The sequence below is a fragment of the Fistularia commersonii genome, chromosome 4 (assembly GCF_037954325.1).
Source record: "Fistularia commersonii isolate RoL2024-O1a breed Wild chromosome 4, RoL_Fcom_v1.0, whole genome shotgun sequence".
NCBI lineage: Eukaryota > Metazoa > Chordata > Actinopteri > Syngnathiformes > Fistulariidae > Fistularia > Fistularia commersonii.
Genome location: NC_141287.1, coordinates 18,677,053 through 18,691,609, shown reverse-complemented (window position 1 = coordinate 18,691,609; position 14,557 = coordinate 18,677,053). Strand labels below are relative to the sequence as shown.

The window sequence follows — 14,557 nt, the reverse complement described above, 5'->3', positions numbered from 1 at the left end:
CACAACAAATCTGTTTAGCCAGGAGAAACACAAAAATATACATATATGCAAAAATGTAAAAAAACACATAAAGAGTATAACTAAAATACTTACTTTATATGCACATATACACACACAAACAAATATGAAACATATTTTTCCAAAATAAAATTCAGGTTTTGAAGTTCATTTATAGTGGCGCTGTATGGATCCATTTACTGTAGAAAGACTGAAGTTTTGTTTGATGTTAATCCGTTCCTTCTATGAATGTAAAAAGGTTCCCAAAAGGTTAATTTCTTTTGTTGCTTAAAAGTAAACCAAATGTTATGTCATCGCTTTAGGTCTTCCGGTTTAAAACATCTTAGTCGACTGTGTGCCGTAAAGCAGTCCGGTTGCCGTAAAGCGTTGGCGCACCGTTGACGTCCCCACCGCGCCATCTTCAGAAAATAGCGAACTGCTAGGCGCTGAATGAAACTTCACACATGTCGCTCGGGAGATCGACTCGCTGTACGGAGTGATATTCTTTTGTTAAGGTGATGTGATTTCACGCCGTACATGACTTTTCATTCATTTTTCTAACAGTCGTCCGTTAAGAGTTCCGGGCTGTAGTGCTGATATAATGACCAAGAATTCATGTTTTTCGGCTAAGGCTAGCTAATGCTAACAACAGGCCTAACGTTCTAAATTGAGCAATAGACTTAATATTTGAATGTGAGGGTGACCTGTGTAACTCCTTTTTGCGCTCCCAAGAGTGCGAAAGTATCCTTTTGTTTTTTTAAACCAAATCATGTTCGCACACTCGGCTCAAACCGCTAGCCTGATGTCGGGTAGCTTGGCGATCATAAATAAACGGACATTAGCTTACCGAATTGAAGTTCAACCCGATAACACCGTAATGTTGTTTGAATCTCATGTACTCTGACAATTGATCCATCATTCGTGTGTTTTGAGTTTAAACCGTCGATAACATTTAACCACGATCCTCTCAATGAACCCCGCCATTTTTAATAACACCCCGGATATAAGTGTTTAACTTTCCCGGTTGCGCGAAGGGAGTTGGGATTAATGATCCGGGCATTTCTGTTAACGCAAAGTGGGTAATAGTGTCGCTAATGCTTGTTTTCCCAGGTGCTTGAACAGAACGGGTAACCATGGGGATCAAGGTTCAGCGTTCTCGGTGCTTTCTTGACATTGGGATCGGCAATGTGCTCGGTAAGGAAAGAGCCCCAGCTTTCCGTTGATACGGTTTATCGTGATCTGCAACTTGTGCAAAAAACAAACACGATTCTGCAACACTGCAAACTACAACTTTTGAGAAGAATCTCTCTTGCTGTAATACAGAGTAATTTTGACAATGTCCAGGCAGTATAAGATACACATTGATCATTGTTTTTAAATTCAAAATTACTGAACATAATAATTTCATCCTCTTCATCATGATATAAATCCAAAGAGCTCCACTGAACGTCACCGGAGGTCTTTCCTACCTGAGGCTGTTAGACTTTTGAATTCCTCTTCCCTCAGCCGCAGGAAATCTTCAATCTTTGTAGTTACTGCTAACAGTTAAGACAATTCATATTTCATGATATTTCTTATTCTTCCTCCTTTCTACTATCATCTATTACTGTTATGTTTTTTACTTGAAATTCTGGCACAACAATTTCCTTCGGGATTAATAAAGTGTTTCTCATCTCTCATCTCATCTCATAGTTCCTCCATGTTAATTTTACAGTTTCTAGCTAATATGTCTGCAATTTTTTTGTAATTTGCTGTCATATCAAAACAGAAAGAACACAGCACATTCACTTTGTTTTCAAAATACTTGCAAAATACCCAAGGTAAACATAGACAAAGACAGAATTTAAAAATACACAAAAAGGGCAGAATGTTGAAAATATTGAACAAAAAATGACCCAGAATATCACAATTATCCTTCAAACAAAACCTCAAGACCCACCTTTTCCAAACCACGTACAACACCTGAGACTTCTTTCCCAGTACTACCAAGTCACCTACATTTTTCTCCCTCCTAATCTTGTTTTCCCCCTTTATATTTACATTTATTGTAGTCTCCCCTTTCCCCCACTCAGCCTTTCCCAATAACTGTGTTTGCACTGCTTCATTTGTCTCTCACTTGTAAAGCGTCTTTAAGTATCATGAAAAGCGCTACAGAAAACCTATCTATTATTATTATTGAAATATTTTTATAAAGTTAATAAATGACGAAACCTCGATTAGAATCAGAATCATTCTTGGCAGCAGTCTGATCAGAGCTGCATTCAGATGGAGGAACCAAAATGGTGCACAAGAAAAGTGCTTTGACTTCTGTCACAAGGTTTCCCATAACTAAGATAAGATTTTCCTGTTCTCTTGCAGTCGGGCGCATAGTGGTGGAGTTGTTTTCAGACATCTGTCCCAAAACATGTGAAAACTTCAGATGCCTCTGTACAGGTGATGATGTGAACTTTTACTTGGGGTTGTTTTCTTTGAACAAATAAGCGGTAATAAGTCCCGTTGTTTTACCCTCCTCCCTCACCAGGTGAGAAAGGTGTTGGTAAAGGAACTCAAAAACCTCTGCATTACAAAGGATGTCTGTTCCATCGGATTGTCAAAGACTTCATGATTCAAGGAGGAGACTTCAGTGAGGGTGAGTTTGTATCAGCAGTTCGTTTGCAAATTTTTCCAGTGAATATAATCATCTATAAATGTTGCACCCGCTTAGTTGCTTTGAGAATTCAACCTTCCTAAAGCAGCGCCTGTTTTGCTGATGTTTTCCTTGATATTGCAGGCAATGGAAGAGGAGGTGAATCCATCTATGGAGGCTTTTTTGAAGGTAATGAGGCGTCAGTCTGTGCTGTCAGTTATGTGCCAAAGTGACATTGACTTCAGGTGGCAGTACAATCTTTTCCTTTTCCCTGCAGATGAAAGCTTTGCTGTGAAACACAACAAGGAGTACCTGCTTTCTATGGCCAACAGAGGCAAAGATACAAATGGGTCACAGTTTTTCATGTAAGCATCTCTAATTGATTAAATTACAGAGGACTGGGTAATATCAATACATGTAATCCCATCTAACTTATACTATAGTATATGTGTTTGTTTTTTTTTTAATATACATAATGATATATGAATGTAGACATCGAACATTGTTTGATTTGAATCTTGTTTATGGTGGTTTAACATAGTAAATACAAACTTTTCTGTTTTCTTTGTACAATGTTCTTACCAGTCATTTTTTTTCAACATTTTCAGTTATTATAAAATAGGAAGGAAAAAAAAAGCATTATCTATCTCGTGAATAATTCAGTGTTCATGTTTTTTTAACTAGTTGCAAAAATGTTTTTTGTCTTGTTTGTTTTTGCACTCCAGCACAACCAAACCATCACCACATCTGGACGGGTGAGTTCTAAGTGGCTTCATCGAAAATCCTGACTGTTTCTGACGTCCTCGACGTAGAACTCCGCAGTCGCTAAACCACAAGTCTTGTCTCTGTACCCTCAGTGTTCATGTGGTTTTCGGTCACGTCATCTCCGGCCAAGAGGTCGTCCAAACCATGGAGAACCAGAAAACTGATCCCAACAGCAGGCCATACGCCGAGGTGAAAGTTCTGAACTGCGGCGAGCTCATCCCAAAATCCAAAGGTACGTTTGCGCGATGAATACTCTGTATTTCGGAGACCAGTTTCTAATCCAAATTCTGGTTGTGTGTTTGTTTTTTAATTTTTTGCAACTTCTACCTTGCTAGACAGTGTAATCTAGAGCCCACCAATATGCGGGCCTCCTGATTTTTAGGTAGATAAAACTACATTTGTAGGTATTTAGACCAACATGGAAAACTGTTATAATATTGTATGTAGAATAGATTTGAGCTTTTATATATATGTGGGTGTGGGTGTGTAATCCACCTTAGCGTGAGAATTCATTATTTTTATTTTTTTAAGGGTTATTTGGGTGTTAAATGCACCTTAAATATCGGCCTTTTTTTTTTTTTTTTATACACCCTCGAAGGTCATGGCAGGTTTGGTTGTGATATTTCAATATTTCGATTTTACACCGCCTGGTATTTGACTCATTTAAATGTGTGCAGCCAAGAAAAATGAGAAAAAGAAAGAGAGGGCCTCGTCCAGTTCCAGCAGCAGCTCCAGTGACTCCGACAGCTCGGAATCGTCTTCCGAGTCCGAGAAAGAATCCAAGAAGCAGAAGAAGAAAGCGAAGAAGCAAAAGAAGAAACATAAGAAGAAGGAAAAGAAAAGGTATTTCAGCGCCTTTCACAGGTTCTGCGAAAATGGACAAGTGGGTTTACGCCGAGCCGTGTTTTCTCAGATTGGAGCCCGAGATTACCGAGGAGAAAGAACAAGAGGACTTGGTCACCTCCAGCGTGCGTCCCGAAGAAATCCCCCCCGTCCCGGAGAATCGGTTCCTCATGAGGAGAAGCCCACAGGCCGTCCCGAAGGCGAAGGAGGAGCCAGAGAAGGATCAGCGGAGCAAAGAGGAACGGCCCAGAGAGAGGTAATTCCGTCGTTAAAGCATCCCGACATTCTTACTTGCGCGTTGATGCAAGCATGCTAATTTATTGTTTTTTTTTTCCCCTCAGCACTGGTTTAGCATACAACTCCCAGCCAACGTATCACCGAAGACTGGTCATGACCCGATCTGGCAGGAAAATAAAAGGCAGAGGTCCGCGGGTGAGTGAGCCGCCGCTGCCGTTCGATCTCGCTCCCATCCCGTGAGATTTGTCGACACCGGCGGTAAAGTCAGCGCATCCGATTCTCCCGCTCAGAGATACAGAACTCCGTCGCGCTCCCGCTCGAGGTCCAGAGATCGCTTCCGCCGCAGTGAAACCCCACCGCACTGGCGCCTGGAGATGCAGCGTCAGAGGATGAGGGCCGTCACGGGGGAGCGCTGGATCAAGGGTGACAGGTGAGACGCCGAAAGAAACATGCGTTCTCTCAACACGCCCGACGCCTGGGTAGTTGAAAAGCGTCGCTCGTCACGATGGCTTCTTTCCAGTCATAGACTCGTGAGCCCAATACCTGACCTATTATGTCAAAACATCTGGAACAATTTTATTTTCAAGAGCCGTTTGCCACTGTTAATCATATTCCTAAAACAAAACCATAAATCGGAACTCAGCTAAAATATGCCGCACTCTTTGCTGTTGCTCAAGAAATCAGCTTGACTTTGTAAAATATGTATTAAAATGAAATAACTAGCTTATTGTGCCATATGACTGTCGGAAATTGAGGTTGCACAATCCGCCCTCATCAAGGATACTTCGATATCTGTCGTTTTGCATTTACGGAGCACGGCTTGTGTTGTTACCATTTTGCAAGCAAGAAGTAGTTGATTTATTTTTTTATATTTTTAGAAAGAAGGAAAGAACAAAATGCGCGTGAAGTGGGGCTCTTGATATTTACTCTGCACTTGATTTCAACAGAGGCGACATGAATGAGGACAAGGAGGAAAGTGCGCCGAGAAGAGAGCGACGGACGTCCAACACGAAGCACGAGCAGAGCAGGGATGAGAGTAAGAAAGAGAAGAAAGCTCGGTCCCACAGGTCCAAGAGCAAGGAGGAGGACAACCGAGAGAGGGACGAGAAGCAAAGCAAACCGAAAGAAAAGAAAAGGGCTAAATCCCAAAGCCGCAGCAAGAGCAGGGAGAGGGGACGGAGGTCCAAAAGCAGGGAAAAGGCGCACAAGCGCAAGAGCGAGGACACGACCGATCGTTCCAGGAGCAAAGAGCGAAGCGACAGCAAGAAGGAAAAAGAGCCGGAATCTGACGCCCAAAAAGACAAAACTAAAGGCAACGAAGAGGATAAAAAGCAGAAGGAGGGATCGAAAGGAAGAAACGGGGAGAGGACCAGGACCAAATCGGAGAGCAGGGAGAGGAGCTCCAAGACGCGGCACAGATCCAACAGCAGGAACAGGGACAGAGAGCGAGGCAGGGAGCGCAGCCGCGAGCGCAGCAGGAGTCAACACCGACAGCACAACAGCGACAAGGAGGATCGGAGGCGGAGGAGTTCCAGGAGCAGAGAGCGCGGGAGGAGCAGCCCAGACAGGAGAACGTCCAGGAGCAGGGATCGAGGCAGAAGTAGCCCGGACAGGAGATCCAGGAGCAGGGAACGCGGGAGGAGCAGCCCGGACAGGAGCAAGACGAGAGACTCGCACAGGAGTCGGCGCTCCCGGAGCAGGAGCAAGAGGAGAGACCACAGCAAAGACCGCTTGCCTCACAGAAAGGAGTCGGACCGAGAGAGGAGGCGGCGTAGCAGCAGCAGAAGCAGCCGCAGCAGCAGCAGTAGCAGCAGCTCCTCCGACAGCGACCGCAAAGATAGGAAGAGGAGTCATAAGAGCCCAGATTCCAAGCGGAGAAGAAGCCCCGCGAGGTCGAGGGACCGGAAAGGCAAAGACCGGAAGAGGAGCAGGTCCAGCTCCAGCTCCAGCTCGGACAGCAACTGAACCCAGCCTCTCCGGGAGAATTCGATCCAAATGTTTGTTTTTGTTTTTAGAAGTACCTCCCCCGTTTTATATGCAGTTCACGTTGACGGCTCTGTCTCTCCACCGATATGGAAGCTGATTTTTACATTCCTCTCTCAGTGCAAAAAAAAAAAAATAAACAAACAAACCCTGAGCTCCAGGTGGTTTTACAGTACTGTGTTAGAAATACAAAAATGCTGCGAACTGAAATAACCAGTGCAATGGGATTCCCCCCCCCCCCAAAAAAAAAATCCTTATTCGAAACCAGTTAAAACCCGTGTTGAATTTAATCCTGCAGAAATTAGGGGTGAAAGGACTTAGAAATTGTAAAACCTGTTGACCTTACCACACGTCAGGGGTGAGCTGAAGCTTCAGGCCGACGGGGGGGCCGCACTTGCAGGCCGGCTTTTTATTCAATCGGAATCCGACCTGTTAGAAGCTCCTTTTTTGTGTTTATTTGTTTTTTCTTTTTTTTTTTTTTTCTTGTTAGATTCTTTGATACTCCAGACAGTTCATGAGTCACAAATGGATGATTTGACCATAACTGAAATTTTTTCTCCATTTACATACCCGTTAAGTTTAGTTGTTTTTTTATAATGTTATTTAATAGTCTGATTTGGGGATAACTCCCTTGAGTTTGGAAAATCTGATGGATATTTTTTTTTTTTTTTTGTTCTTCCGACTATTTTACAGACAGACAAAAAAAATCTCTGCATGGTTATTCCCGTCATTTTTTTTTTTTTGTGTTTGTTTTTCTGTACTACCATTACTTTTTAGATATTTTTTAAATGTTCCCAATCTTTCAATGTAATCTTGTTTATCGAGAAAAATGCCTCTGTTTTTTTTTGGTTGTTTTTTTGTGGGGGGGGGGTGGATTAAAAAGAAAAAAAATCGACGTGACGCTGTAAGTACAACATAAAATCGATCTGGATTACAATGTTGTGTGCATTTGTTTTAAGAACTTCTGACGTGTACAGTGAAATCGAAATGATGCGCTTTTGAATAAGCTGTGAATGTTTGAAAATACTGTCCAGGTTAGCCAAGCGGTGGCGTCCAGCAGAGCGGTAATAAAGGGGAACTTTATAACACGGAGTGGCAGGTTCAACTATCGTTTCTGTGATTCTACGCTTCTCAGATCCAGTAAGAGAGCAGTCGGTAATCTGCTATACTTTAAAAGTAATCACGTTATATTCTGGGCACTTATGTCAAACTAACACCTTCCCGCTTTTCCCAACAATTTTTTTGATACTCATTTGGCTTGTTTGCATTTTCAGCAATGTCACCATAGTAACCAATTCCAGAGCGAAGGGATCGCCTGTCATTGGACCGCCGAGTCACATGACTCGGCCGCTCCACAGAGCATCACGATGGCACGCTGCCAGGCCTGAAGCGTCCAGATTTCCAGTCTTGAGCCGTGAGTGGAATCCGGATTAGGATTCCCGACAGTTCCCTCAGAACCAAACCGATACCCGGCCTCTCTTTGATTAAGCTTGAAATCGGCTACCAAAGAACATAATGTGGCTTGCAAAATTATTCATACCCTTTGAACTATTCCACGTCACGTTATGACCACAAATGTAAATATATTTTTTTGGAAATGTATGTGAAAGACCAATATGGATGTGAAGGAGGAAAAGTTAATACATGATTTATTTATTTTTTTACTAATAAAAAACTGAAAACCCACTAAGCAAGCCACTAAGAATATAGCCTTACAATTAGAAGTAAATAAGAAAAGGCCAGGAGCTCACTTTGGAAACAAAGTTCTTAAAAAATTAAAAATATTTAAAATCAGGCTAGTTGTTGTGTATCGAATGAGTTTTTTATTAAATGACTTGTAAAATGAAGACAAAAAAAAAAATCAAAACGGGAAAAAAAATTACAAATCTCAGAAATTACCTTGTTATTTCGGGCAGTGGTTTCTGAGAAGCATGGCTTTGTTTTTTTTTTACACAGAAGATCTCATGTTGCTTGAGCTGGAGTCATTTCAGTCTTTACTAACCTACTACCGGCTGATCACTCCAGTTTAAGTCTGTAAAACAACAGGACCAGAATTTTCGCTGCCGACGGTCGCTTAACCCCACGTTAAACCGAGACGGGTCTTCGCTTCTTGAACGTCCACAACCTCGTTGGCCTTTTTGATTTGCCGGTCCTTGTCTGTGGTGAACTTGGGCATTTGAGCACCACTCCGGTCCCAAGCCATGTAACTGGATCCGGCTCCACTGAAGCCGGGCCCCGGTCCCCCTCCGGTCCCCTGCCGCGCAGCCTTGCAGAGTGCGAACACGTTTCCCTGAGCTTTCGCAGCCGCCTCGATGATGCTCCCGGAGTACTGCCGAAAGCGCTCCTCTTCTTCAGCGAACGCCTCCGTGTTCTTCGCTTCAAATATGCTCTCCTCCTGTTTCACCTGCTCTCGCTTCATGTTTTTCTGAGCCTGCAAGTAAAAACGACCCCAATTGCTTTTCGCAATCATCTCATTCTCAATCATCCTTCCAACAATGTTGCCGGTGGTGGTTTGGAGATTACCACTTGCATGGTGTTGAAGTCTTGCACCGACTTTGCTTCTTCCCTGACACTCCGGGCCTTCAGCTGTTGTCTCTCTAAGAAGATTCTGTCAGCCTCTTTCTTTGCCTGGAGTGCGTCTCGCTCATTCTGTCGCTTAACGTTTTCCCTCTGCTCCTTTTCTTGAATCTGATAAAACAACATTTGATGAATTTAATTTGCAAAATACATCAATAAAACAATTTGAAGCAGTGGAGCATGAGGGGCAAAACATGTATGCTTTACAAAAAGTGGATTGCCAAAATGACAATTCAAATGTATGCGACTGCACAAAACTAGCCATCAACTCTTAGATAAAAGAAAAGAGCAAAGTAAGAAGGGATTAAGAATGAGGCTGCTGTGGTGAGAATCTGCTCAAGTATTGCCATAAGGAAATGGGAATTAGCAGGAAGTCACCTGTAAATGAGGTGAAGTTAGATTTTATCCACATGTTGCCAAATCCCAACACAATTGTGACACTTCGAGCCGGTCTGGACTCCATTCTTTAAGATGTTATCTTAAACAACTTCCTTTTACTATACGTGCACATTGAACTCGGACAGAGTGGGTGGCCTTCTGTCTCAACTGGTTGAAGTAAAAAGAGGCCGGGACATGGAAAGCAAAAGTGTGATAGAGACGGGAATCGGGTGGGACGGGCACAAATGAACGCTCACTAAAAAATAACAGGAGCTGTTATTGCAACAAGGTAAAATCCGTGCAAATTTTAGTCATATAATTTTTTTTTCTTTTTTTGTGTATATTCATGTTTTTTTTTTCCATTCTGGTGTTTATCTACTTGAAAGAACATGGTCGTCATGGTGTCACAGATGTTACCATTTGTTCTCTGTGTGCAGAAATAGCCTTCAGCGCGGCGGCCCTGCGCTCTTCCTCCTCCTGCTGCCGCCGACATCGTCTCGCCTCTTGCTCGGCGACGGCCCCGGCTGTTTTCCGCTCCTCCAGGTCACCTCGCTCCTTAAGAGCGTCTCTCAGCTTCGCCATGACGCCTTCCCTGCGAGCCTGGGCTTCGCTGCGCAACAAACACGAGACCCCTTGCTCGTCAAGAGCGTCCGCGAACCCCCCCCAGGAAAGACCTCCTCACCTGAGCAGCTCCTTCTCCTTGTCCCTCCTCAGCTTGGACATTTTTTGCTTCGCGGCAAGAAAACGTTTCCTTTGCTCCTCCTCCTCCTCCTGCCTTTGAGACGCCGCCGCCCGGACGACGTCCCTGCCGGCGAGATGCTCCTGCAGAACAGAATCAACCGTTACTCGGTGAAAACCGAGGCCCGGCTGAGCCGCCGTGTCTCTGAACCCCCCACCAGGTGAGCTCGCAGGAGCTTCCTTTTCTGCTCCGCTTGTGCCTCCTCTTCCTGTTTTTGCTCCCACCGATGGAGCTCCTGAAGGTGTTGGATCTCCTGGCCTTCCCTCTCGACCTCTAGCTTTTCCTGCTCCATCGCCGCCTGCTTTTCCTTCATCCTGCGGGATCGCGCCAATATTGATGATCACACTTGCTTCAAAAGCATCAATCCATCACTTGTTCATCAAGTAATGAACCAAATAGTTATTACTAACATTTCCCATTTTAATTTTGAAATGCTTCTATTCATCAATGTTCTTATTGAAACGTATTTCTCGATTTTATCTGCGCTTTCAAGACCTCAAAAGGTTTCATTTGGATAAAATCTGATAGTTTTCTTCTTGTTAAACTGTATTTGCAGATTAATCTTGAATCGCATCGATATGAATGGGTGATTTTTATATATTTTTTTTTAATGTTATGTAGAAATGAAGCCCACTGGTTCCTCAGCGCTTCTGCGACAGACGCCTTTTCCAGCCTCTTCCTCTGCGCCTCCTCCCGTTCCTGCCTCCGATCCTCGTCCTCCCCGGCCTTCAGGATTGCCGCGTATTCTTTGTCCAGCTCTTTGGAAGCGCTTTTCATTCGCCGCCTCAGCTGAAGCTGCGCCTCCCTCTCCTTCAGCACCTCCGTCAGCAGGAGCGCGCCCTGTCCAGACAGGCAACGCAACTTTTGTTTTTAATTCAAAAATCGCGTCGAAGCACCCGTAAACGTCAGCGAGGGGATACCGACGTGTAAACCTTTGACTCTGTCCGTCTGGTAATACAGCTGAGTCTTCGCTTTTTCTACGGCCTCCTTTTGCTTTTCCTCTTTATATTTGGCCTCTTCCAGATCGACCCGCTTCCTCTTCTCCTCCTCGATCTGCTCGCGAATCTTCTTGGCTTCCAGCTTCTTCTGACGTTGACCCTTGAAGTAGACACACACAAAAAAAAAAAAAAAAAAAACGTTACATCTGCACGACGCAGAGTAGCTAGAATGAACGAGACGTGACTTACGGCGATTGTGTTGGACCACAGTTTCACCACCTCTCTGGATTTTCGGTGCAGGGCCTCTCTTTGCTTCACGGCCTCTTGGATTTGCTCCTTGTCTTTATCCGCCCGCTTCATTTCGTCTCGGATCCTGAGCCAATCGCTCTTGGACAAGACAGCGATCTGACTGAGATCCGGCGCCCGGAATATCCCGGCGTCCTCAGCGGCCGGTGATACTTAGAAATAATACAGAATTATCTCTTTAGCTGTCCTGCACATGAGCTCGCGCATCCATAAGGTTCATAAAGGAAATTAAGAATATGCATCAGTTGGTGTGATTAACATTATAACATGTGAAAGAGACATCAGTAGTGATGCAAACAAGTGTAAATTTGACATTACATAAAATATATACAGATTTTTTCTGTTAACTTGTTTGGGTTGTGGTACATGTTGGACTTTTATAGCTGTGGAAGTCTGAAAGTATCATTTTTAAATATCATTTAAATATCATTTTTCAATATTATCGCAGCCCTGAATGGGAAACCGATACATAATTATCATAGTTTATTAGTGCGATCATTAGGAGTTTAGTGTTATGTCTGCAGTCCGGACGCAGACTGCGGAGATGAAGATGTCCAGATGTTCTTTCGGAGTGACGAGGATGGATTAGAGAAGGAAGGCGTCCTTCAGAGGACAGAGAGACAGAGGAGGGACAGTGAATATATTGGTAGAAGGATGCCGAGGTTTGAACTGGAGGCCTGGAAGACCAAAAAGAAGATGTATGGATGGAGTTAAAGAGGACATGAAGTTAGTTGGAGGAGGTCTATTCGCGTAGGCGAATAAAGCCGAAAAGACTGCATACTGGAAGCTGTAGAACTGTTTTCTCATCCTCACCGCTTTTGCTGGATCCTCTCCTCCGGCCGAACTGAACCACGGACGGCATTTCTGATTCTGATCGTCGCATCCTGACAAATAACACAGCTGATAAATCCCACGGGGTTCCCAGAGGCCGTCCAGTAGGACCCCTGTGTGTTTGTTGGCCCGTATCCTAGCAGCAGGCTCACCGATGCTTCCATGTGACCAACAACAGATGGCACTGTCACAACTGACTGCGAGTGGACTTTTGCAATCATTTCTTTTTTTTTTAATTCCCCTAAAAAATTAAATGCAATATTTCTCAAAGTTTGGTTTTCAGGTTATTCTATTGAATTACTTTTGAACTGATCTCATTTTTGTAATAACCCCCCCCCCCCCCCCCAAAAAAAAAAAAAAATGAATGCAATATTTTTCCACGGTTGGTTTTGCATTATTTCCATTAAAATTCTTTTGAACTGTTCTCATTTTTGTAATTATTTATCCCCCACCCCTGCCAAAGTATGCAATTTTTTTCCAAGGTTGGTTTTCCATAATTCCATTACATTCTTTTAGAACTCTTCTCATTTTTGTTACCCCCCCCCCAAAAAAAACAAATAAAAATGAATAAAATATAATGCAATATTTGTCCAAGGTTGGTTTTGCATTAATCCAATTGAATTATTTTTGAGCTGCTGTAATTTTTTTGATTATTTCTTTTCCTCCCCAAAAATATAATGCAACATATTTCCAAGGTTGATTTTCCAATAATTCCATTAAATTCTTTTAGAATTGTTCTTATTTTTTTAAATTATTTCTCCCTCCGCTCCCCTCCCAAAAAAAAACCCAAACTCATGCAATAGTTTTCCAAGGCTTTCTTTGCATTAATTACATTAAATTCTTTTAGAACTACTCTCATTTTTGTAGTTATTTCTATATTTTCCCTCAAAAATATAATGCAATATTTTTCCAAGGTTGGTTTTCCAATACATCCATTTCTTTTTTCCCCTCAAAAAATATAATGCAATATATATCCAAGGTTCGTTTTGCATTATTTCCATTACATTCTTTTAGAACTGTTCTCATTTTTGTAATTATTTCTATTTTTTCCCGCAAAAATATAATGCAATATTTTGCAAGGTTGGTTTTCCAATACTTCCATTACATTTTTTCAGAACCGTTCCTATTTTTTTAAGTATTTCTCTTTTTTTCCCCCAAAAAAACAACTCATGCAATAGTTTCCCAAGACTTGTTTTGGATTAATTCCATTAAATTCTTTATGAACTGTTGTCATTTTCACCTTACACATACCTGAGTTAATAATAAAAAAAAGCTGATTTTTGTTTGTGTATTAACTATGCAGTGATGCCCTATCTAACGGTAGACTTGTTGTCTACTAAAGTTAATAAAATATGAAACCATTTCAACTTGGATGGTTATTGTGGGACGTGTGAATGAGCGAGTGAATGGTTGAACGTCTCTATATGACATAAGAATGAGCGAGTGAATGATTGCATGTCACGACGAGTCAACATGCTTTTAAAACTGTCGCCGAGGCATTCGTCGGTGACAGTTTACACCGAATTGCTGAGCGCACGTTACAAGAAAGGGGTTTGTCACGAGCAGCCATGGGAGGGAGTCGTGTGACAAACAGCGCCTGTTCAATTAGGACACGGGACGCGGACTCCAAACCCGAGGGCCTGTCGTGAATTTCAACGATCCCTGCAAAAGCCATTGCAAAACACTCATGTTATATAACGTCTAACCCTGACATCAATGAAAGGATAACTGGTTATTTTTATTTCTCTTACAGCTCTCATGACACTTTAGTTTCTCCATCATAATTCCATGATGGGAATTCAGAAAGTGGAAGCGGCCCGGTTTCCAAGTAAGTCTATAATTTCCACGAACCAACAACGACAAACCTTAGATATTGAATATAATTGTTTTAGGAAGACGTGCAGTGTAGATATCATAAGCCCAATCTGATCCAAACTTCTTCATTTCCTTTATTTCTTTGCTTATTCTGGCTTTTTTCTGTCTATCATTTTAAAACCACTTTTACTTCTATGTATGTTTTCACAAATTTACAGAGAATTTCCGAGCTTGTACACACATTTACACACAAACACTTATATTTAAAAATATATATATTTTTTACCCCTAAGGAAAACATAAGATAGTGATCGCTCTACTATGTCAACCTCATTTTAGACGCTCAAAATGTTGTCAGTCAGACAGCTAAAAAGAACATTAAATACTTTCGTGTTGATAAGAGCAATGTTGAGTTTTGTGTACGCGTGCTAATATATTTTTTAAACTACATTTATATGTCATTTTGACAGGAACAGCGCAAAATGTTGGTTAGGAACATATATACTTCTGCAGCCCTTTTTT

The 14,557-nt window shown here is 42.4% G+C and overlaps 2 protein-coding genes across 2 annotated transcripts; one reads left to right on the top strand and one right to left on the bottom strand.

Annotated features, from left to right (window-relative positions):
• The first annotated feature begins 362 nt into the window (after positions 1 to 362).
• Positions 363 to 7,536, top strand: ppig (peptidylprolyl isomerase G (cyclophilin G)). The gene is made up of 13 exons (XM_086145781.1): positions 363 to 512; positions 1,108 to 1,191; positions 2,356 to 2,430; positions 2,519 to 2,626; positions 2,768 to 2,812; positions 2,901 to 2,988; positions 3,349 to 3,378; positions 3,481 to 3,620; positions 4,066 to 4,231; positions 4,302 to 4,487; positions 4,573 to 4,663; positions 4,759 to 4,898; positions 5,416 to 7,536. The coding sequence occupies exons 2-13, from the start codon at positions 1,131 to 1,133 to the stop codon at positions 6,431 to 6,433; spliced, it is 2,148 nt and encodes a 715-aa protein (XP_086001907.1). The 5' UTR covers positions 363 to 512; positions 1,108 to 1,130; the 3' UTR covers positions 6,434 to 7,536.
• Positions 7,537 to 8,232: 696 nt separating this feature from the next.
• Positions 8,233 to 12,313, bottom strand: cfap210 (cilia and flagella associated protein 210). Its single transcript, XM_086145782.1, has 9 exons — positions 12,203 to 12,313; positions 11,333 to 11,541; positions 11,070 to 11,243; positions 10,780 to 10,985; positions 10,303 to 10,459; positions 10,089 to 10,228; positions 9,824 to 10,016; positions 8,975 to 9,139; positions 8,233 to 8,882 (listed from the first exon to the last, which is right to left on the bottom strand). The coding sequence occupies exons 1-9, from the start codon at positions 12,270 to 12,272 to the stop codon at positions 8,526 to 8,528; spliced, it is 1,671 nt and encodes a 556-aa protein (XP_086001908.1). The 5' UTR covers positions 12,273 to 12,313; the 3' UTR covers positions 8,233 to 8,525.
• Positions 12,314 to 14,557: the final 2,244 nt, after the last annotated feature.